Source organism: Rhinolophus ferrumequinum (genome assembly GCF_004115265.2).
Source record: "Rhinolophus ferrumequinum isolate MPI-CBG mRhiFer1 chromosome 15 unlocalized genomic scaffold, mRhiFer1_v1.p scaffold_54_arrow_ctg1_1, whole genome shotgun sequence".
Lineage (NCBI taxonomy): Eukaryota > Metazoa > Chordata > Mammalia > Chiroptera > Rhinolophidae > Rhinolophus > Rhinolophus ferrumequinum.
In genome coordinates, this window is record NW_022680357.1 from 15528587 (window position 1) to 15550485 (window position 21899).

Here is a 21899-nt window from a genome sequence, read left to right on the forward strand (position 1 = left end):
GTTGTGTGGTCGCGGTGCGGTCGGTGGGCGGCGCCGTGGGAGTCAAAGCCCGTGCCTCACTTTTCTCTGCGTCCTTCCCGGGGGTTGCCTGGTGCTTCATTCTGGTCTCACTCCGAGCTGGCTGCTTGAAGCCCTGAGCAATTTGATGGCTTTATTCCCACGTAGCAAGAGACGACATGACGGCTTGTTCCTGATCTCATCCTGGCAGGTCCTGTTTTCTGTCACCGTCCTCCCCCTCACCCCCTTTCCTAAACCCCAGACGCATTTCAGACTGCTCCGCTCCCAGTGGCTGTCCAGCTCTCCCCTTCCTCCCTGAGCCCTCCACCCATACCCAGGTTTTGCTCCTACGCCCCCACCCCGGCAAACCCTTTGAAGACAAAGGAAGACCAAGGTGGATTTGACGTTTAATTCTTTCTCATTTCCAGAACTAGAAAATACCACCATTGCCCTAAACCCCGTCCCCACCCCATGAAAAAAACCACAAGAATATTGTGTATCTGTGGGTGTACACATGTACGTCATACATGTGTGTCCTGGGCTCCCATTCTCCCCGGGTCATTCAGGGAGGTGCTAGAGAGTGGCATTTGTCTCTGGACTGCATTCCCTGGTGGCCTCTGCCAAAGTCAGGGGCACTGCCCAAAGGGCCAGCCTCAGGGTTAGTCCAAAGGGCAGGGGGAAAATACGGAAGCACTGCTGCCGTGGCCCTGAGTGCCTTATTGTGCCCTCTCCAGGGAGGATGTGGGGTGTGTCCCACTGATCCTGGGCACCTGCTGGGGTCCTTAATGCGTGGAGGGCACCTGACTGTCAGTGGAAGCAGCAGCATCAGAAACCCCTTTCTTCAGGAGCTGGGTTATCAAACCCTAAGTATTAGAAGAGGAGCCCCCACCTTCAACCGAAAGGCCTTTTTCAAACACATGCCAACTCTCCCTCGGGGTTCAAGACCCAGCGTTTCTTTGTCTTTGCCTGGTTGGTTTTCAGGAGAGCCCTTTCCGTACCTGCAGGAGACATGGGAAAGCCCGTCACCGTCAGCCTGGACTTGATACCCTAATTAGATCCCCCTGTGCTCCCCCGCCATGAAGAATTCTTAGCGCCGTTTGTTCCCTGATTCTTAAAACCATCAGCCCTGGCTCCAGCTTCTAGCCCCGGGGCCTCTTAGCGCAGCGCTGTGTGTCTGACACGTTGCACCCAAGAAACATTTGCCACGTGGTTTGCCGCATTTCTTCACTGATGCGACAGGCTGAGTCTAATCACAGGCGGCCACTTGCAGCATAAATGACCACGGGCTGGGGACCCCACGCTCCCAAAATAAAGCCCAGACCGTATAATTTGGGACTGTTTTCATGTTTGTCTCTTTCTCTTGGGGGAGGGGCCCTCGGTGGTAGTAAGGACTGAAGCAGAATTCTGAAAGCAGAGGAAAGCTGGAATGTTCCCGAAGCCAGTTCCACTCCCATAAATACCAGGTACATTCGCTGAAGATGTCTGTCCACAGGTGCACATTTAGTAGAAAAACATGGGTGGGCCACGCTGAAATGGAACGTGTCATCCTTCATTGCAGTCGTGTGCTATGAAATTCACAGGTGACAGGCCATGGCAGGGAGCTCGCGTGGAATCCTCTAGTCCGGTGCTCGGGAAGAACAGGTCTGATTTCCCTCCACTCGGTGGGGAGACCCCACTGCTGATGTCGGTCCTGAGTGTCTCGGCGCTGGTGGCAGCCCTGCCCCCAAACTGTCCGTTAGATCCCTGTGAAGGAGCCGGCCCTGTTTGAATCACAAGCGTTATGAAGTTGTTTGCGTGGGTGTGGTGGAGCGGGACCAGGCTGGATCCTTCGAGCTTCCTGGAAGCGACAGCGCTCGTAGGACAAGAAAGAAAAGCAGCTCTTTTCCACGTGAAACGTCTGGAGAGAGGAGGGGGCTTGAGGCCGACGTGGTTCGTAGTTTCTGGTGGTTGCGAAGTGGCTGGCATTCCCTGTCATCCCTCAGGCCCATCGCCGACGCTTCCGTTGTTCAAGGGCTGTGCACATAAAGACGCTTATGAATTGGGCTTTTAGGGTAAAGGCTTACTGAGAAGATACAGAATGGAGAAATACTCAGAGATTGTTTGGCTTTGAAAAATCTCCTTCGGTGCAGTGTCGTTGAAGGTCCTCTCAGGGGACACCCTCTAGGTGGATTTGACATAGAATTCTAAGCGTGGTCCTCCAGACCCAAGCAGAAAATGGGGCACCAGACGATGGCTGGTTTAAAAGGTGAGCACCGTGGGCTGGCACCTACCAAACGGTGATCTCGGCCCAGGATCCTGGTTGGGGCAGGACTCGAACCCAGAGCAGAGTCTGTGCCTGGTCGGTGCCGCCTCCTCGCCCTTTGCTGTGGGGTTGGCCCTGCACACCCCAAGCCTGCTCCTTGCCAGTCATGCTGTTCAGTCTGTGATTTACTGTGTTGTTTCCTTCTCTACTAATAGTATTGTGTATTTTTCAATTAATTTATTTTACAATTTTGAGGTGACATACAATATTATTAGTTTCAGGTGTACAACATAGTGATTAGACATTTATATAACTTACGAAGTGATCACCCCGATAAATCTAGTCCCCACCTGGCACCATACGTAGTTATTACAGTATTATTGACTCTGTTCCCTATGCTGTACTTTACATCCCCGTGACGGTTTTGTAACTGCCAATTTGTACTTCTTAATCCCTTCACCTTTATCACCCGCTTCCCCCAACTCCTCTCCCATCTGGCAATGAACAATAATTTGTTCTCTGTATCTATTAGTTGTTTTGTTTGTTCATTTGTTTATTAGATTTGACACAAGTGTAATCATATGGTATTTGTCTTTCTCTATCTGGCTTGTTTCGCTTAGCATAATACCCTTCAGGTTCATCCATGCTGTCGCAAATGGTAAGATTTCATTCTTTTCTATGGCCGAGTAATATTCCATTGTATGTATGTACCATATCTTCTTTATCCAGTCGTCTATCATTGGGCACTTAGGTTGCTTCCATATCTTGGCTGTTGTAAATAATGCTGCAGTGAACACAAGGTGCATTTTTTTCAGTGCTTTGTTTTGCATTTCTCTGGATAAATATCCAGAAGTAGAATTGCTGGGTGATACGGTAGTTGTATTTTTAATTTTTTGAGGAATTTCCGTACTGCTTTCCATGTGGCAGCTCCAATTTGCAATCCCCCCAATAGTACACAAGGGTTCCATTTTCTCCACATCCTCACCAGCACTTGTTTGTTGATTTATTGATGATGGCCATTCTGACAAGAGTGAGGTGATAGCTCATTGTGGTTTTTATTTGCCTTTCTCTGAAGATGAGTGATGTTGAACATCTTTTCATATGTCTATTGGCTATTTATGTGCCCTCTTTGGAGAAATGTCTATTCAGTCCTCTGCCCATTTGTAATTGGATTATTTGTTGTTTTGGTGTTGAGTTGTATGAGTTCTTTATAAATTTTGGATATTAACCCCTCATTGGATATATCATTGGCAAATATCTTCATCCATTCGGTAGGTTGTCTTTTTGTGTTGTTGATGGTTTCCTTTGCTGCGCAAAAACCTTTTAGTTTTATGTAGTCCCATGTGTTGATTATTTTTGTTTCTCTTGCCTGAGGAGATAAATAAGAAAAAAATATTACTAAGAGCAATGTCAGAGAGTTTACTGTATATATTATCTTCTAGTTTTATGGTTTTAGGTCTTCAATCTTTAATCCATTTTGAGTTTATTTTTCTATATGGTGAAAGAAAGTGGTCTGATTTCTTTCTTTTTTTGCTTGTTTCTGTCTAGTTTTCCCAACACCATTTACTGAAGAGACTGTCTTTGCCCCATTGTACATTCTTGTTTCCTTTGTCATGGATTGACCACATAGGCGTGGGTTTATTTCTGGGCTCTATGCTCTTCCACTGACCTGTGTCTGTTTTTATGCCAGTACTATGATTTTTTTGATGACAGTACCCTTGTAGTACAGTTTGGTATCAGGTAGCATGATAACTCCAATTTTGTTCTTCTTTCTCAAAATTGCTATTCGGGGTCTTCTGTGGTTCCATATACATTTTAGAATTATTTTAGTTCTGTGAAAAAGGCCCTTGGTATTTTGCTAGGGATTGCATTGAATCTGTAGATCGCTTTGGTTATGAACATTTTAATGATGTTATTCTTCCTATCCATGAGCACGGTATATATATATCCTTCCATTTATTTGTATCTTCAGTTTCTTCCTTCAGTGTCTTATAGTTTTCTAACTACGGATCTTTCACTTCCTTGGTTAAATGTATTCCTAGGAATTTTATTCTTTTTGATGCAAATTTTGTATCCTGCTTCTTCACTGAATTCATTCATTGGTCCTAACAGTTTCTTGGGGAATCTTTACATATAGTATCATGTCCTCTACAAACAGTAACAGTTCTAGTCCTTTGTTTCCAAAGCCATGAGGCTTTACACGTATCATCGAGGCTTTACACGTATCATCGCATCCAATCCTCACGTACCCCCTGAGCTGCCATTAGCTCACTCTCCTACAGACGAAGAAGCTAGGACTCAGGGGATTGAGCAGCTTGCCCTCCAGAAGATCTGTGGTGGGGCTGGCATTTGAACCCAGGCCTGCATCAACACTGGGCCGGTCTCGAGCCCGACAGTAACCTCTCCTTTCTCTTTCAGGCCCTAAAGCGCCAGAGCTCGTTGGGCCTTTCCTTCTTTAACAGTATCTTGGCCCATGGGGACCTGCGCAACAACAGGCTTAATCAGCTCTCAGTCAACCTGTGGCACCTGGCTCAGAGGCATGGCTGTGCGGACAGCAGGACCATGGTAAGACCCTCCGAGGGTAGTGACGAGCAACACCAGCCTCCTGGCCAGACACAGCATTGGGCCAGGACCTCATGCCCCTTCTAGAAAAGGGCCAGGCCCACAAGTTTTACAGGATCACTTCCTTGTGCTACATAGTATTAAAAGTTTATTTCTTCAGTGTAGAAACCACACACATTAAAAGTTCAGTCATGCGTGGTCACATCCAAATTTGATTTTAAGGGCAATTTGTAATCTAAGAAGTTTTAAACACTTTACTTGTTTCTTCCCTGCCCTTGTCCTTCAAAAGACTTGACTTGTTCTCTGCTAAGAAAAAGACACAAGATCACGAGATGGCTCATTTGTTACAGCCTTGGGTTCCAAGGACAGAGAATTACAAACCAGTAAAGAAATGGATCCTTCTTTTCCCTCCTAGGTGAAAACTCTGGAATACATCAAGAAACGGAGCAAACAACCAGATATGGGTCATCTGACTGAGCTGGCGCTCAGGCTCCCTCTGCAAACGCGGACCTGAACCTGGGACCTCTCCCCAGGAGCTCTGGTGCCAAGTCCAAAAAGACCTGCGTTTTTAGATTTTATTTTTACACGTGTACCATTGGTTTAAGCTTTGGCCTCTACACAGGATTATTCTGACAGTGAAGAAGTGGGAAAGGTCAGAGCATTAAGGTCCAGTCTCGTTCACTGAGCAGCTGAACGCAAGTCACATCTTTCTTTGTGGTGTCTTTAATTGAAAAAAGAACCGTGCAAAGCGCTTCATTTTTTAAAAGCTACTGTTTTCCTCTCCCTATTGCAAGGGTCTCAAGTCTGGAATTAAATGTTCCCTGCACCACCTTGGAGCATTTATAAAAGGCAGATAGCTCAAATAATTCCTTTTTCTATTAAAAAGCAGCTCTTGACTAGACTTAGAATATATCCTGTGACAGAATAGACCTGAAGAGAATATATCCTACAATGGAATGAACCTCCTGAAGGAGTATTTATGTTCATGGCTGTTCTTTTAATTACCCGATTCTCTTCATCCAGAAGAAAGCGAATGTATCTCAACATAGTGTCTGGTTTGCTGTGCAACCATATTTCTAGACAGCATGGGATTCTATTTTTCTTACTACCAATTTGATGGAATCTGATTATTACTTATGAGCTTCCACTGACATTTTATTTTGAATCAGTAAGAACATTAATAGTGATTGGCGGGGACTCCAGCCTAGAACCCTTTGTTCAGGAAAATGCATCCAAGTTGTAGAATAAAACTGCCCCCAAACTATTGTACTTGTGGAAGGTATACAGTAGACAGAGATTACATTTCATCTCTACCTGCCCTATGAAATGCATGATTACAGTTCACATGTTAATCTCAGTAAAAGTGCCTAAGATAATTTTTGAAGACAAATTTATGTGAACTAATTTTTTTCTTTTTTAAAGATTTTATCGGGGAAGAGGAACAGAACTTTATTGGGGAACAGTGTGTACTTCCAGGACTTTTTTCCAAGTCAAGTTGTTGTCCCTTCAATCTTAGTTGAGGAGGGCGCAACTCAGCTCCAGGTCCAGCTGCGCTGTCAGCTGCAGGGGGCACAGCCCACCATCCCTTGCAGGAATCAAACCGGCAACCCTGTGGCCGAGAGGACTCCCTCCAACCAACTGAGCCATCCAGGAGCTCAACGGCAGCTCAGCTCAAGGTGCCGTGTTCGATCTTAGTTGCAGGGGTCGGAGCCCACCATCCCCTGCGGGAGCCGAGGAATTGAACCGGCAACCTTGTGGTTGAGAGCCCACTGGCCCATGTGGGAATCGAACCGGTAGCCTTTGGCGTTAGGAGCAGGGAGCTCCAACTGCCCGAGCCACTGGGCCGGCCCCTATATGAACTAATGTTTTAACCGAATAGTTTAGGACCAAGAATGTGCTATAGCTTTTCTGGCCAACTTAAGTGACATCCCTTCACCCAAAGAATTCTGTTGAGAAACGCCTCCATTGAAGAGTGGCAGGTCCCTTTACTGAAAACATGCGGAAATTCAGAGAGCATGGTGACATGGCTCAGATATTCCCAAGTGGCCTTTATTTCACAAAATGATTTCCAATACCACTTTTACTGTGTCATACTATTTAAATGAAAACAAAAGAAATTGGCAAATTCACCAATTATGTGCTTTCAAGTCATTTCTTCTACTTCGAGGCTGTACATGTCAGATGTCATTAGTTCCCAAGCCTAAGTCAGTGACTTCTTAACGTTATTCCAGTCACCTGAACTTGTACGGTCCTATTAGGTCGGGTAGACACACACCAAAGGAGCTTCTGCAACATGTCACCTGGCCAGGCAGCAGCTTAGATTTTCTATGCTCTTGTGTGGTTCTTCCCAACCCAATTACGAAAGCAGTTAGCCCGTCTCTGGAAACCACGGCCTACACGGGAAGCAGCCTACTCTCATCACATAGGATGATGGGATGGAACAATAATAAAATCTAAGAATTCTAGGAAACAAGGTAAAACTGAGGAAAACTTCTGCGTAAGACCTACGTTCATTTTCTGTCGCTGCTTTAACAAATGACCACAAATTTAGTGGTTTGAAACTACGATTTTATCACCGTCCAGGTCTGTTGGCCGGAAGTCCAGCTGGTCTCAGTGGACTCACCTTCAGAGTGAAGGTGTCAGCAGCGCGGCTTCCTCCTGGAGGCTCACAGGAGAATCCATCTCCTGGCCTCTCCCAGCTTCTAGAAGCTGCCTGCATTCCTCGGATTGTGGTCCTGTTCTCCACCTTCAAAACCAGCAACAGCTGGTGGGGTGTCTCTTCCAAGTCTCTTAGACTCGTCTCCCTTGTCTACATCTAAGGACCCCTGAGGTTAGACGGGGCCCACCCACATAACCTGGGACCTTAATTCCGTCCGCTACCCTGAACTCCCTCGTTTTGTATCCTAACATATTCACAGGTTCCGGTCATCAGGACATGGACATCTTTGGGGGCCATTCTGCCAGTCGCAAACCTGAACAGTTGTTAAGTTTAGAAAGCTGAGTACGCAGTTTATTTTAGGGGAGAACTGTGTCTCTTTGGGAAATACTTTGGATGGGCCGGTCTAGTTGTGTGTGGAAAGGTGGCCACAGGACAGGGCCCAGTGGACTAAGGCAGAAACGGCAGGGATCACCCCATGACATAAAGTGGTTACGAATCATGAGGTTTGGGGGACAGCGGATATGGGCAACTGGGAGGAGGGAAGGACCTTGCCATACGAAGAGGGTCAGTCAGTGAGAAGTGCTGAGGGAGAACAAGGCTGAGGACAGGGCTGTTACATATTCAGCTAAGACCTCGGCCACGCTAAATGCCAGACCTCTCTTGCCCCCTCCCCAGATCGAGTAAAAATCCAAAACCTCCTTGTTCCAATGGAAACAGGCTGTGTTCTGCATGGGGTCCAGACTGAAGGAGATCAGGGAAATCACAGCACAGAAACTTGCAGACAGGTCGAGGAGGGCCTGGGTGACTCAAGGCAATGTGGTTTGGTTTCCAGAGGACAGGAGCTCAGCTGTCACCGGAAGCTGAGACAGGACGGCCTCCCAGGACAGGACCCTGCTCTGTGAGTGATGGCGGTCTGCAGACAACAGCGGCAGACATGAGGTTAAGTCCATTCTGGGGACACGGGCATCTTGCCGTCCTGGCTGCCCAACCTTCTTTGGCTAGACTGTGCTTCAGGAACAGACTTGAATAAACCTTCCCTCGAACAAGGGGACCACGTCAGCCAACGGTGATACAGGGAGTTCCCAAGTCAAATCCTATGACACAGACCACTTACACTACACGGCAGGAGGGAAAGGCCTGGCCGTCACCCCCTAATGAGAGCTATCACTGTGGGGATCAGTCGGGGGGCAAGCCATCATCCACGCTCCAGAATCACCCGAGATGGCGGACCACAATCCTTCCTGACGAGCCCAAATGCAAGTGTGATGCCTCGGTAAGATCAGAACGTGTGGAGAACAGTCAGTTGGTTTCCTATGACACTGGACAGATTCCTGTAGTTCACGGCCAGGAGATTTACTCCCGTCAGAGGAGCTGCCCCGAAGGAGCTCACTCCAAATGCAGAACTTTCCCTTCGAGGTGTTCGGATGGCCTCTTCCATTACGTATCTCAAGGCTGAATCCACGAAAGGCCAGGTTCTGAGGGAAGTGGCCCACCCCAGCCACTGAGAGCAGGTCTGTAGGACTCCTGACCTGGCCAGTGCTCTCTGGTCACGGCCCAGGCAGGCCGGCCTCACCTGCCCAGCGGGGCCGTCAGGGGTGGGTGCCATGTGTGTCTTGTTGGCATCTGCTCCTTGCTTTTTCTTACTGGCCTGAGGAGAATCTTCCTTCCACCAGGGGCTGGTTCAGGAATGGGCATGAGTTAAGATGAAAGGTCTCTTGAGGGGCTTCTGGAAGCTTCCTTGAACCACACGGTTTTTTCCCCTCCTCTGGAATGTCCTAGTGTGTTGGTAAGCTGCCTGGAATGGCTGTGGCCAGCTTTCCACCAGCCTGATGAAGCCAACACAGGACGAGGGAGCAAAGGAAGAGGCTGCTTCCTCGGGGGTTGCTGTATCAGCCCCAACATCAGGACTTCCTGCCTGAGGTGGGACGTCTGAGGGAGGTATTCAGGCCAAATGATGTGAAAATGGCCCAGTCACACCCTGTACTTTGGGAAGCAAAATGCTAGGTGAATGGAGAGAAGGTGGTCACGTGTCACTCGGGTTGCTGTACCTAGTGAGGCTGGCTGTAGAGTCCACGCTTGAAAACACTGTCACCATGGCTGATGAAGCAACTTCCTGTGTCATCCCCATGCGTCTGCTCCTGGCATTCAGCCTCCACCACAGAAGTCACCTGGGATTCTCTTCCTGGTGATGGTAAAGAATCTAACAAACACATCCCTGGGAATTTGCCAGTGGGTCCTACGGAGGACTAACCGCTATCTAAAATGCCTCGTTCAGAATCTAGTTACAGCAGAGAATAAATCCAGGCTCAGCACTGAGGATGGCAGGCAGGAAGCTGGAAAAGGCAAGATTGGATCAGAGACATTTCTCTGCAGCAGCGGAAGCTCAGCCACAGTTGCTTTATTGCAGTTCAGACACCTCTGCCTGCAGCTACTCCGAGCTGGAAAGGAAAATAAGCCTGCTGTTCCCGTTTATCATTAATTCCACTTCCTGTTTGTGATTTAGACGTGTAATGGACTTCTGTTCCTTTAATCAGAAGACCTTTTAATCCCCAGTGAGTATTCCAGTTGAAATTCTCTAGAGGGGGACATTCAGAGCAGTGAATAGTGACGTAGGGCTTGAGGTATGAAAGTACACTTGGCACTTACTGGTTGGGTGACCCTGGGCAATGTAACGACTTCATCCCTGAACCTCAGTTTCCTCACCTGTAAGATGGGGATAATAACAGCACCTATTTCATAATCAAGAAGATTAAGTACATTAATGCAAGGAAAACACTTCGGTCAGTATGTGTCTGGCACATACGACGTACTCAACAAATGTTAGCTGTCATTATTTACACAGTGACATCTTCAAAAGGGGATGTAAAGCTTAACGCAGAGAACAGTAGATTTCAGCCACTCATGCTCCCTTGGCTCCTGAAACATGAGCTGCCCCCACCTCAGGTCGACTCTCAGATGGCTTTTCTCTGCATAACTGAACAACAAAAGCAATTTTGGCTCTTTTGGGGGGACAAACCAGGAGAGTTTAATCTTCAAACTTGATTGACCGGGAAGCATTCCTGTCGATATAAAAGACTTTGTTTGGGGCGGTGGGGAAGCCGAGGCCGGCCCCCCGGCGGTACTTCCAGCTCGCGGCCCGCTCGTAGTCCTGCTGCAGGCTCTGCTGCAGGCCGTCGGCCGCCGCCTTGCTGAGTGCCATGTTGGGCCTGTCAGTCGTGTGAGGGGGGCGGCGGAGCGCAGGGGACAGATTTTTAAAGCCACCCATAAGTTTGAGAAATTTCAGTTTCTGTTCCTCGTTTTCAAAACCAGCAGTATCCCACTGGCCAAACTGAGTGCCCTGTGTTAAGAGAACAAAGGTGGTTATCCTCCCGGTTTCCAACCCTTTCCTTTCCCCGACCCCAAGCACCCCAGGAAGGACCCAGCTGACGAGAAGCTTGCTCTGTCCCAGGCGCAATGCTCATGAGCACCGTGGTCTTCTTACTTCTGACAAGAGCCCTTTGAGGGATGTGTGATGCCCGTTTTACTGATCAGGAAACGGAGGGGGCTTTCTGCTTAACTAGGGCACAAGCTTCATGGGAGACCTGGCTGCAATTCCATCTCAGGTCTGGCCAGCGCCCGAGCCGTCCTTTTACATGTCGAGCTGCCCATCTGCTTTACTCCTGCTCCCCTAACTCATGGCAAACAGCACGGCACATGTCCCCACTATGCTGGTCACCAGGGCATACCTCACCTCTCCAGCTGGCCACGCAACCATCAGCCTACGGTTTCTGCCAGAAGGTGGAGGAGGCCGAGTGGGAACCTGAAATGCATGTCTCCTCCCGGAAGCACTGCATTTTATAGCAGGAAGGGAGTGGAGGCCAAAAGGTAAAGGGTCACGCAGCCAAGTCCGAAGCTGAGCCAGACCAGGAACTTGGGGTTCCTGATTCCTACCACCCGTGCACGGATCACCCATATTCGAGAAAATGCACGAGAGCCCCTCAGAGCAATGGGCTAAGCAAGGACCCCTTCTTGGGAGAGGCAAGAAACCCAGCTCCCCAAGATGATGACTGAAGTCACACAGACGAGGCTTAAGAAGGAAATTAGCTCAGGACAAATTCTGTGCTGGAGGATGGTGGAGGAAGCCAGCCGGCCAGCTGGGGCCGCCTCCGGGGCCTGTGCTAACTTGGTCACCGTCACCCTGCTGCTCAGGCTGCCAGGCGAGGGGGAGGGGCCCGGGGTGCCAAGGGCACCGCCTTCAAGAGCTCCAGCACCAAACTTACTGTCCACTTCCGGGTTTCAGAAGCTTCCGTTTTGCCCGACTCACGATCGATCTCTTCTTGCAAGGCCTTTCGCCTCACCTGAGCAAGGGTGAGGAAAGAAACATTTAGATGGAGGGAGGAAAGGGCAGGATTGAGAAGTACAAGTTGGTTGTTACAAAGCTGTCATGGGGATATAAGGAATACAGTCAGGAACGTTGTAATAACTATGTATGGTATCAGATGGGCACTAGATTTATTGGGGTGACAGGTGGGAGGGGTTTGGGGAGTGGGCGAAAAAGGTGAAGGGATTAAGAAGTACAAATTGGTAGTTAGAAAATAGTCACGGGGATGTAAAGTACAGCACAGGGAATAGAGTCAATTATACGGTAATAACTATGTATAGTGCCAGGTCAGTACTAGACTAGTCTTACATTATACAAATGTCTAACCACTATGCTGTGCACCTGAAATTAATATAAAATAATACTGAATGTCAACTGTAATTGAAAAATTTAAAAGGGGGAAAAGGTGAAGGGGAGTAAAGGGTTCAAATATCCAGGTATAAAACAAGTAAGTCGTGGGGCTGTAACGTACAGCATGGGGAATACAGTCAGTAATATTGTGATAACGTGGTACAGTGTCAGGTGGTTGCTGGACTTATCATGGTGATCACTTCTTTAGGTATATAAATGTTGAGTAACTATGGGGTTACCCCTGAAACTAACATGGTATGTTAGCTATATTTTTAATAAAAATCTTAAAAAGAAAAAAAACGTTACAACAGCTAGTATAGTGCCAGGTGGATAATGGACTAATTGGGCGGTTCACTGCATAAATTATAAAATGTCTAACCGTTATGATGTTCAACTGAAACTAATACAAAATAATATTGAATGTCAACTGTAACTGAAAAAAATAATTTAAAAAAAAGAAATGAAAGAGAAGAGATTACAATTGACACTACAAAAATAAGAATAGAAAGGAATACTATGAACATTTATATGCCAACAAATTGGAGAATCTAAAAGAAATGGAAAAATTCCTAGAAACAGTTTTCCAAGGCTATGTCAGGAAGAAACAGAACATTTGAACAAACGGATTCTAGTACTGAAATCGAATTTACTCCCAACAAAAGAACGCTGTGGACCAGACAGCTTAACAGGTGAATTCTACCAAACATTCAAGAAAGAATTAATACCTACCCCTCTCAAACTATTCCAAAAAACTGAAGAGAAAGGAAGGCTCTGCAACTCGATTAACGAGGCCAGCATTTGTCTAGTACCAAAACCATACACACACACAACAAAATAAGAAAATTATTGGCCAACGTCCCTGATGAACGTAAGTGCAAGCCTCAAAAAAATTATCAGCAAGCGGAATTTAGCAGTATGTCAAAAAGATGATACATCATGATCAAGTGGGATTAAGTCCAGGGATACAGGGATGGTTCAGTCTCCTCAAATCAATTAACATGATACACCACAGAAACAAAACGAAGGATAAAAATCGTATGATTGTATCAATAGATGCAGAAAAAATATCTGACAAAATCCAGCATCCATTTATGATAAAAACCCTCAGCAAAGTGGGAATAGAGGGAAAATACCTCAACATATAAAGGCCATGTAAGACAAACCCACAGCTAACATCATACTCAACAGTGAAAAGCTTGAAGACCAGGACGTCCACTTTCATCACTTTTAATCAACACAGTGTTGGAAGTCCTAACCATGACAATGACAGATTAATAAAGAAATAAGACATAAGAAAAAATAAGAATTAAAAGGAAAAAAAAAGGCATCCAAATTGGAAAGGAAGAAGTAAAACCATCATTTGCAGATGACATGAGTTCACCAAAAAACTTAGAGTAATTAATAAGTGAATTCGGTCAAGTGGCAGGATATAAAATTAATATTCAGAAACTGGTTGTGTTTTATACTAGTAACAAACTATCAGAAAGAGAAATTAAGAAAACAATCCCATTTACAATTGCATCAACAAGAATAAAATACCTAGGAATAAAGCCAGCCAAGGAGGTAAAGACCTGTATTTGGAAACCTACAAGACACTGAAGAAATTGAAGATACAAACAAATGGAAACATATACCATGCTCACAGATAGGAATAATTAATATTGTTAAAATGTCCACACTACCCAAAGCAATCTATAGATTCAATGCAATCAGAACTAGAACAAATAATCTTAAAATTCATATAGAACTACAAAAGACCTGAATAGCCACAGTAAACTTAAGAACAAAGTTGGAAGTCTCATGCTCTCTGATAAACTATACTACCAGGCTACAGTAATCAAAACAACATGGTACTGGGCATAAAAACAGACACATAGATCAGTGGAACAGAATAGAGAGCACAGAAATAAACCCACGCCTAGATGGTCATCCAAACCGTGACAAAGGAGGCAAGAATATACAATGAAGTAAAGACAGTCTCTTCAATAAATGATATTGGAAAAACTGGATAACATACAAATTGAAACCAGACCACTTTCTTACACCATAAACAAAAATAAACTCAAAATGGATAAAAGATGTAAATGTTAAGACCTGAAACCATAAAACGCCTACAAGAAAACATAGATGGTATACTCTTTGACATCGGTCTTAGCAATATTTTTTTTTAGATATGTCTTCTTGGGAAACAAAAAAAAAAATAAATGGGACTAAATGAAACTAAAATTTTTGCTCAGCAAAGGAAACCGTCAACAAACAAAGCCAACCAACTGAACGGGGGAGGATACTTGCTAATGAGACATCTGATGAAGAGTTAATCCAAAATATATAAGCAACAATACAACTCAACACCAAAAGAGAAACAATCCAATGAAAAACTGGGCAGAGGACCTGAACAGACATTCCTCCAAAGAAGACATACAGATGGCCAATGGACATATGAAATATGCTCAACATGACTACTCTTCAGAGAAAAGCACATTAAAACCACAATGAAATACCGCCTCACACCTACTAGAATGGCGTCATCCATAAATCAACAAACAAGTGCTGGCGAGGATGTGGGGAAAAGGGAACCCTCGGGCACTGTTGGTGGGATTGCAGACTGGTGCAGCCACTGTGGACAACAGTACAGAAATTCCTCAAAAACATTAAAAATGGAACTACCTTCTGACCCAGCATCTGTGTCTTCACCTACACAGTCAGTGAGGTTAGTGACTGCCCCAGGTCACCTCGCTAGTGATGGTCAAAGGCCACCCCGTATGGTTCCTATGCTGTGCAGGACCCCAATTCCAGCAAGTCCAGTTCCCACAAAGGACGTGTTTCCCAGGGCATCCGGCACAACAGAAACAGAAGCTGGTCCAACACAACCACTTCCCTAAATGGTCCTGAATTGAGGCCAGGAGGTGGCAAGTGGGCCTGGCTCGGCATGTATTCCCCACCCAGGCTTCAGGTCTCGGGGACATTCCCCCCACTCGCCCTGCAGTGGTTACGGGGAGCAGAGCCTCAGCCTGGGGCTCTGAAAGACCAGAGGGCCCCTCAGGCCAACTGTGAGGTTGAAGGGGTCTCCCAGCAGGAAGTGGGGATGGCCCGAGTTCTCTGCTCCTGGAAATGGGCTGTGGACATGGCTTGGTTGCCCTCAGAGCCCAGGGGGCTTCTGCGACCAGGCTCCTGGGACCTGGGCCTACCTGGTCTATGTGTGTCTCGTCCATGTTTCCTTTCTTCTCCAGCACCACCTCTAGGTCTGTGTCGGGCTCCTGCGCAGGACAGCAAAGGGTAAGAGCCGGGCACGTGTGGCCTGTGCCCCGCAGCCCTGCAGGTGCAATCGCAAGAGGCCAGAAAAGTCCCAAGGTCCCAGCACCCCCCAACCCGTCACCCACAGAACTCAAGCTGTGAGGTGAAATGACTGTCATGAGATCACCCCACTGCCCAGGGCAGGGCTGACGTTAACCCAGGTCTCCCGACTCAGGCCAGGTGCACAGGCTTTCCTGCCACACCAGTCACCTGATCTTCCAGGATGACACCAAATCGGCAAGAAGACAGGCCGAGGGCCCTGCTGACGTGGGGGTTGGGCGTGGGAGGCGGCGGCAGGGGCTGGGGAATGCAAAGGCGGGCTCAGCCCTCATGGGCGTGGGGGGGCTGCCAGCAAACCCGAACTGACCCAGTTCTCTCCTCCACAATGCCCGCCCCCAGGGCCTGGTCGCCACCTTCTCTCCTGCCTGCCCACCCCCCAGACCTGGTCCACTCCACGCAGCAGCTCAGGTGGGAGCTTTAAAAACCCAATTGGAACGTGTTGTACACCTTAAACTTACACAATGTTATGCCAGTTATATCTCAAGAAAAACAAAACAAAGATCATGTCACCCCTCTCCCCAAAACCCTCCAGGGGCTCCGACCTTGTTTTAGACAAACATCCAGATTTCTGTGGCCCATGGTTCTGTCACTGACGGGGCGCCGGCTCCCGCAGCTCCTGCCACCCCAGCCTCTTTGCTCCTGCCTGGGCCCCTGCACCTCCTGCTCCATCCGGGTCCCTCACGTCTCAGCTCCCACAGGTGTCCTCACTGGGCCTGTCCTGACCCTACTTACAAGGGCCACGCTCTCCCTGGCCTCAGGCCGAGGGACCCTCGGCCGGCCACCTTCCCCTTGTCCTTCAGTATTGACAACTGCCACATGGCACATGTCCCTGGATGGCTGTTTCCTCCCATCACCCTCCCGGACCCCGAAGTCGGGTAGGCATTTCCTGACTCAGTGGCTGCGCTAAGCGGCCGAGTCCCCATTCCAGGGTGTTAAGCAGAGGGGACCAACCACCTTTCCCTGGGCTCATGGCGGAAGGGATTCTAGATTCTGATGGGCGTTCGCTCAACTTCTGGGGTTCCTGCCAGGCCCTCAGAGTTTCTGAATGGAGGAGGAGCGAGCCAGTGGAATGGAGTCTAATGCCCCAGGGCAAAGCTGGGACAAACCCAGGAACCAGGACTGCCTCTCATAGGCTCCCCCCCCACCCCCCGCCCCAGTCGCATCTGGCCAAGCTGAGCACAAGCCACACAGTGTCCTGAGGACCGGGTTCTGGGGACTCGTCCTTCTGGTGGCGTTCACCGAGGCCCAGCCCCCAGTAGGTGCTAGGCAGCTGTCAGCCCTTCCGGTTACATGTGTCCGTACATCCCTCTTCGGGCTGAAGTCAGTTTGTTTAATCAGGGTTCGGGCAGCTAGAAAGTTGAGTTGCGAGCGCGCATACACATACGCTCCTAACTGCTCCCCTTCTTCTCCCAAAGCAGAGTCGACTTCTGAAGGAACGCCTACCTCCTCCCACGGTTCTCCTACTTTGCTCTCCTTCCTCTTCTTTTTCTTCTTCAGAGCTGGCTCCTCTGTGCCTGGCAGCTCTGCCTTTTTCTTGGACTTCGTTTTCTTCTTCGCGGGGGCCTTAGGGCCATCTCCTATGGGGATGTATTCTGAAGCCTCCACTTTGACGGGCTTCTTTTTACTTCCTTTCCTAGGGCTGCTCTTCACAGACCTGGAGGGCTCAGGGTGGCCTCGGGGGGTGTCTCCCTCTTGGTGGATCTTCTTTTTCTTCTTCATCTTTGCATTGGGTTCCTGGGGGCTCCCCTGCTTCCGTTTCTGCCCCAAGGCGGCCAGCTCCTGGCCACCCTTCCCCACTGAGCAAGTGTGCAGGGCACCCCCGGCCTCACAGAACCAAGGGTCCGGGGCTGAATCTGCGGCCTCCTGGGCCTTTTTCTCCTTCTTGTGTTTTTTGAGCTTCTTGCCAACTCTGGTAACTTCCTCATCCTGTCTGGGGTCTGGGGAGGTCTTTACCCTCGAACCCGGGGACGTGGCCAGAGGCCTCAAGGACTTCTTGTTTTTCTTCTCCCCGCAGAGGGACTCGGATGGCCCCCGAGGCTGCTTCCTGGGGCCAGGCAACTCTGTCTGCCTGGCACAGGCTGCGGTCTCAGCGTCTGGATGCTCCCCGTAGACCGTGCTGTGGCCCTTCTTTTTCTTTTTTTGCTTCACCAGAGGCATCTTGGGTACCTGCCCTTGAACCCCACTCTTCGAAGGGGATATAGCTCTTGGGGGACAGACCTCAGAGAAATAATTGTCACTGTTTAACACCGAATACTGAGTCTCCGTTTCTTTGACCACCACCTTCTTCTTCTTCTTCTTCTTCTTTTTCTCAGGGAGCCCAAAGCCCAGGTCCTCTTCGTGGGTCTTGGTGATCATTCCTGAAAATAGAAATGGTACAAGTTACCCCCACGGCAAGCCACCCTGTGTACAATTCAAGTAGGTATGGCCAAGAGCCACGCTTCTTTGAGTGGATGGTCTAAAATGTTAGGGTATGGGAAAATGCGGAACAAAATGAAATATGATCAATGTAGAATGGAGTTAGCATTCAGATAGCCCCAGGTTCAAATCCAAACTACTCTCTCACCTTAAGCCAATCACCTATCCTCCCAGAGCCTTAATTTCTCCATCTGGAAAATGGGGTAATACCACTTCCTTCTCAAAGGGCTGTTGGAAAGAATGAGAATCCATGGAAAGTGCTTGCTCCATTGTGGACTCCTTTTCCTAACCCCATTTATCACTTCTTTAAGCCTAGTCACCCTGGGCCAGCCACTGAGGGTCCAACTGCAGTTATGCCAGACTGAGCAGACACCATCTTCAGGGGCTCACCTTTTACTGTGAAGGGGACAGAAATCCTGAGCTCCGCCCTCCTTGCCAGATCCCACCAGAGGCAGTCAGTGTGGCACAATTACCTGTCACCTTGGCTCATCCAAACAGCTCTTCTGCTTTGTGTGTGGACATTGATCCCCGCCACCGCACCCCGGATGACTTACTCTCCTAATTACTTTCCCACATAATGAAAGCAGCAGCGAGGTAGGGTGAGAGGAGCTAGGCCTGAAAACACCCGGCTCAAGTGGTGACTGACATCGTCTTGCCGCACAGCTGTTGGCTTCTCAGGCCTCAGTTTCCCCACCCATCAAAGGGATTGAAACAAATCGGGGGGGGTGGAGGGTGAGGGGAGAAGGATGAGGACATCCAGCCTGCAAGCCTGTTTTTAAATATTCAAATAAATTGCTAACATTTAATGATTGGATATGCCACATAGCAACTTAGGATACTTTGTTTTGTTTTTTTTTTTTTTTTTTAGGAAACTATCAGGGAGGCACCTTTGAGAAGGGGCTAGGGCCTGCAAGTACATTTCAGCTTCCAGCTGGGCTACTTCTGTCACCAGCCCAGTTCCTGCTGCTCCCCGGACTAGATGACATGGAGACACCCAAGGAATCCTGAAACAAACGTCGTCTCCCCGCAGGTCTGGACAGTGGCAGGGAACGGTCAGGAGCTTCTCCACCCTGCAGCTCCCCTCAGCCTCAGAGTCCAGGGGTCCACACTGGACCTGCCTAACTCTGAGCAGCTTCAGAGAGTCAGGCCAGGCCTGAGGTGGAGCTCAAGTGCGTTCGTCACTCGCTCCAAGTACTTCAGCACAATGGAGGTTGTCTAACCTGGTCTATCAGTTGTCAGGAAACTTTCTGAGGAACGGTTTTCCAGCGTGAGCAACTGCAGGATGGTGGTGCTAATCCATGAGACAAAGGAACTGAAAGCGGGTGGTTGAGCTGGAGGACACACTGGCTTGAACAGATGCCTTGAGATGTCCAAGTGGAGACAGGCAATGGCTCTGAGGCTCGGGGGTGACTGAGCTGACGTGGGCATATTTAGGAATATATGGGTGGTAATTAAGGGTTGAACAGAAAGAGCCAGAGAAAGAACTTTAGGGGATACTGACATTGAAATCGGTGGGCAGAGGAAGAGGGGCTTGCAAAGCTGAGGGAAAAAGTGCAAATCTGGCGAGAGTGGAGTCAAGAAAGAGGCAGAGGATGGAGGAGTGGCCAAGAGATGTGATAGGAACAAAGAAGCCCGGGGGGCGGGGGGGTTGTCAACTGAACCCCCTTCTCTCCCATGGCCGCCTCCTGAGCACTGAAGAGCGTCTCTTCAACCCTGCGACCCCAAATGCATTCCCTCCTTCAAGAAGGGAAGAAGACACGCACCTTCCAGTGTGTCTCCCGCAAATGCTTTCTGCAAAAGCTCTTTCAAAGTTCTCGCGGCGGCCTCGTGGGGATGGGTGTGAACGCCCCACCTCGGGGGCTCGCACACTCAGGTTTGGAGACTCTCACTCACTTGCCATGGGCCGGCCAAGGGGGCAAAACGGGGCCTGGGAACCGGCCCGCAGGACTTCAGAGCGTGTGGTCTGCACCGCGGCACCAGCGTCCCACGCCCGCTGCAGGATCGTCAGCAGGAAGCAAGGGACCCGGGAGCGAGGCTGGTCCCTCCAAGGCTCCGTCGCGCCAAAGCTCCCGCACAAACACCGGGAGGGATTACGCTGGGGGCCCGGGACCAGCTCTGAGGGGAGAACTTCTGGAGGTGGCGGCCTCGCCGGGGGCGAGCGCACACAGTGGAGAGCGGGCCCCCGGGTCCCCATCTGCAGACCCCTCGCAGCATCCCGTCCTCGCGATGTCGCCTCGCCCGCACTCACCTGCAGGCCAAACTTCTCCGCTTCCACGTGAGACCCCGCTCCGCCGTGACCCGGAAATAAGTCTCCAGATTCTGGCCCGTCCCTACGAATTCCGGCTTCTTCCGGGTCGCGGCAGCGCGGTTGCCATGGAAACCGAGGCCATGGCGGCGCCCGGGCTGCTGGGCGGCCTCATAGCCCAGCAGGAGGAGCGCGCCAGCTCCGGAGAGTCGTCTGTCACCCCCAGGACACCAGTGCCCACTGTGTCCCCCGTGTCCCCCGAGCAGCCCGTGTCGCCGGTGCAGGTTGCGGAGCCTTCGGGCAAGAATCTGTGGGAGCAGATCTGCGAGGGTAGGCAGCTCGGGCGCGCGTGGGGCGCGGGGCGCGGGCGTCCCGGCGGGGGCCGCGTGTAGGGGCGCCTTCTGTGCACCGGGCGGCTGACGTGCGAGGCCACCCGGCAGCCGCGTCGCTGACCCGCCGAGCTCCCCATTTTACGCGCGGGGAAACTGAGGCTCCGAGAGGCCGGGCGGAGGTTATGGGGCGCGGTCTCCGACCTTGACCCGTGGTCAGGTCAAAGGCGGGGCGAGGTGAGGGAAGGGGACATAGAAGGACCAGGTGGGGTGGACCCGTGATGCTCCAGCCTGGATTAGTGAACAGGAAGGAAACGACGGGGCGGGGATGGGGAGCTCGTTTCAAACGTAGGTTCCCAGGACCCGCACACAGAGCCTGATGGGGTGCAGGGAATTTGCACTTTTACTGAGCAGCCAGGTGATTCTGATGGTGATGGCTGATGAGGGGCCCACACGCTGAGCAAGTGTGGTCTAGAGAGACGTGGGTTTCAACTCCTCTCCACTTCTAACCTTCCCTTAAGCTCTCCAAACGGATCCCCCCCTTCCTTTGTGGCCCTCCACGGACATACCCTGGGTGCTGAGGCCCAATGAAAACTACTCCACCTACCTTGGACACGTTCTTTAATTTGTTTCCCTCTCTGCAAAGGAGCATAATGACGCACCTGTTTTATGGTGTTAGCAGGATACACCTGTAAATAGCTACAGAAAGTCCTTAGCAAATTGCCCCATTTAACAGCAAGAGCTTGACAGGTGTTAGCTCTTCAGCAGTAACGCTGGGTGGCTTGGTTTCCTCCCCTAGGCCACCACTACTACCGCAGGGTCTGAAACAGAACTGCCCTGTAGAACTTTCAAATGTGGCTGCATAAAGCAATGTGGTGAGTGCAGCTTTGGAACTGAATTTTTGATTTTACTTAAATAAACTTAGGTAGCCACCTGTGGCTAGTGGCTGTTGGATGGGACAGCGCAGGTCGGCATGTTTGTGGAACGGAAAAAAGAATGAATGCAGCAGTGTATGGGTCCAGGTAGAAGGAGAGAGAGAGTGATGAGTTGAGAGAAGTGGAAAATACAGAGGAGAAAGAGACTAGTGGGCTCAGAGTTAATAGATACCTTCAAAGGCCATGCGTTTCAACTGCTATCCAGTGTTTGAATTCTGTCTCCAAGCATTACGTTGCGCTACATCCATAAAAATCTGTTTCATCTTGTAACTCGTACTCTTTGGTCCTTTGCCTCGTTGGTGCTGTGACCCAAAGTGCCAGTGGTCCGAGTTACCATCAAGAATCCACTCAAATATTCGAAGGTTGTTATCGTGGCTGTCTTTTCCCCACAGCTTTCAGGTCGCCAAACCAAACAGCTCTTCCTCATACAGTTTGCTAGTGGTGTCTTGT

At 49.4% G+C, this 21899-nt stretch overlaps 3 protein-coding genes across 11 annotated transcripts in view; 2 read left to right on the forward strand and 1 right to left on the reverse strand.

Annotated features, from left to right (window-relative positions):
* Positions 1–6299, forward strand: part of VPS35L (VPS35 endosomal protein sorting factor like) — an 89821-nt gene extending 83522 nt beyond the window's left edge. Inside the window, exons 30-31 of the mRNA XM_033102032.1 lie at positions 4658–4804; positions 5217–6299. Coding sequence (XP_032957923.1) covers positions 4658–4804; positions 5217–5315 — 246 coding nt within the window. The 3' untranslated portion in view covers positions 5316–6299. The remainder of the gene's footprint in view (positions 1–4657; positions 4805–5216) is intronic.
* A 533-nt stretch (positions 6300–6832) lies between these two features.
* Positions 6833–20272, reverse strand: KNOP1 (lysine rich nucleolar protein 1). 2 transcript variants are annotated; one of them, XM_033101318.1, is made up of 5 exons: positions 20189–20272; positions 16969–17882; positions 15360–15428; positions 11720–11797; positions 6833–10797 (listed from the first exon to the last, which is right to left on the reverse strand). In XM_033101318.1, exons 2-5 carry the CDS (start codon positions 17878–17880, stop codon positions 10486–10488), a joined length of 1371 nt encoding a protein of 456 aa, XP_032957209.1. In that variant the 5' UTR covers positions 17881–17882; positions 20189–20272; the 3' UTR covers positions 6833–10485. The 2 variants fall into 2 exon arrangements, with proteins under 2 accessions (XP_032957209.1, XP_032957210.1); XM_033101319.1 differs by lacking the exon at positions 20189–20272 and adding an exon at positions 19704–20169.
* IQCK (IQ motif containing K) overlaps positions 20238–21899 on the forward strand; it is a 104178-nt gene continuing 102516 nt past the window's right edge. For 6 of the 8 annotated variants that reach the window (XR_004422508.1, XM_033101323.1, XM_033101329.1 and 3 more), the window contains exon 1: positions 20279–20515. Coding sequence is in view for 7 of the 8 variants with exons in the window: in XM_033101323.1 (XP_032957214.1) it covers positions 20314–20515 (202 nt within the window). In the remaining variant the exon portion in view is untranslated. Of the gene's footprint in view, positions 20516–21899 lie in introns of all 8 variants that reach the window. The other 2 variants (XM_033101327.1, XM_033101324.1) reach the window with 2 other exon arrangements.

What these genes read in the sequence shown, in the direction of transcription:
- KNOP1 (XM_033101318.1), bottom strand. Translation starts at nt 17,880, where the DNA reads ATGATCACCAAGACCCACGAAGAGGACCTGGGCTTTGGGCTCCCTGAG. An exon ending in TAGGAGAACCGTGGGAGGAG is followed by an intron (nt 15,429 to 16,968) that starts GTAGGCGTTCCT and finishes TGTCCTGCGCAG; the next exon opens with GAGCCCGACACAGACCTAGA. An exon ending in CTGAAACCCGGAAGTGGACA is followed by an intron (nt 10,798 to 11,719) that starts GTAAGTTTGGTG and finishes CTCTTAACACAG; the next exon opens with GGCACTCAGTTTGGCCAGTG.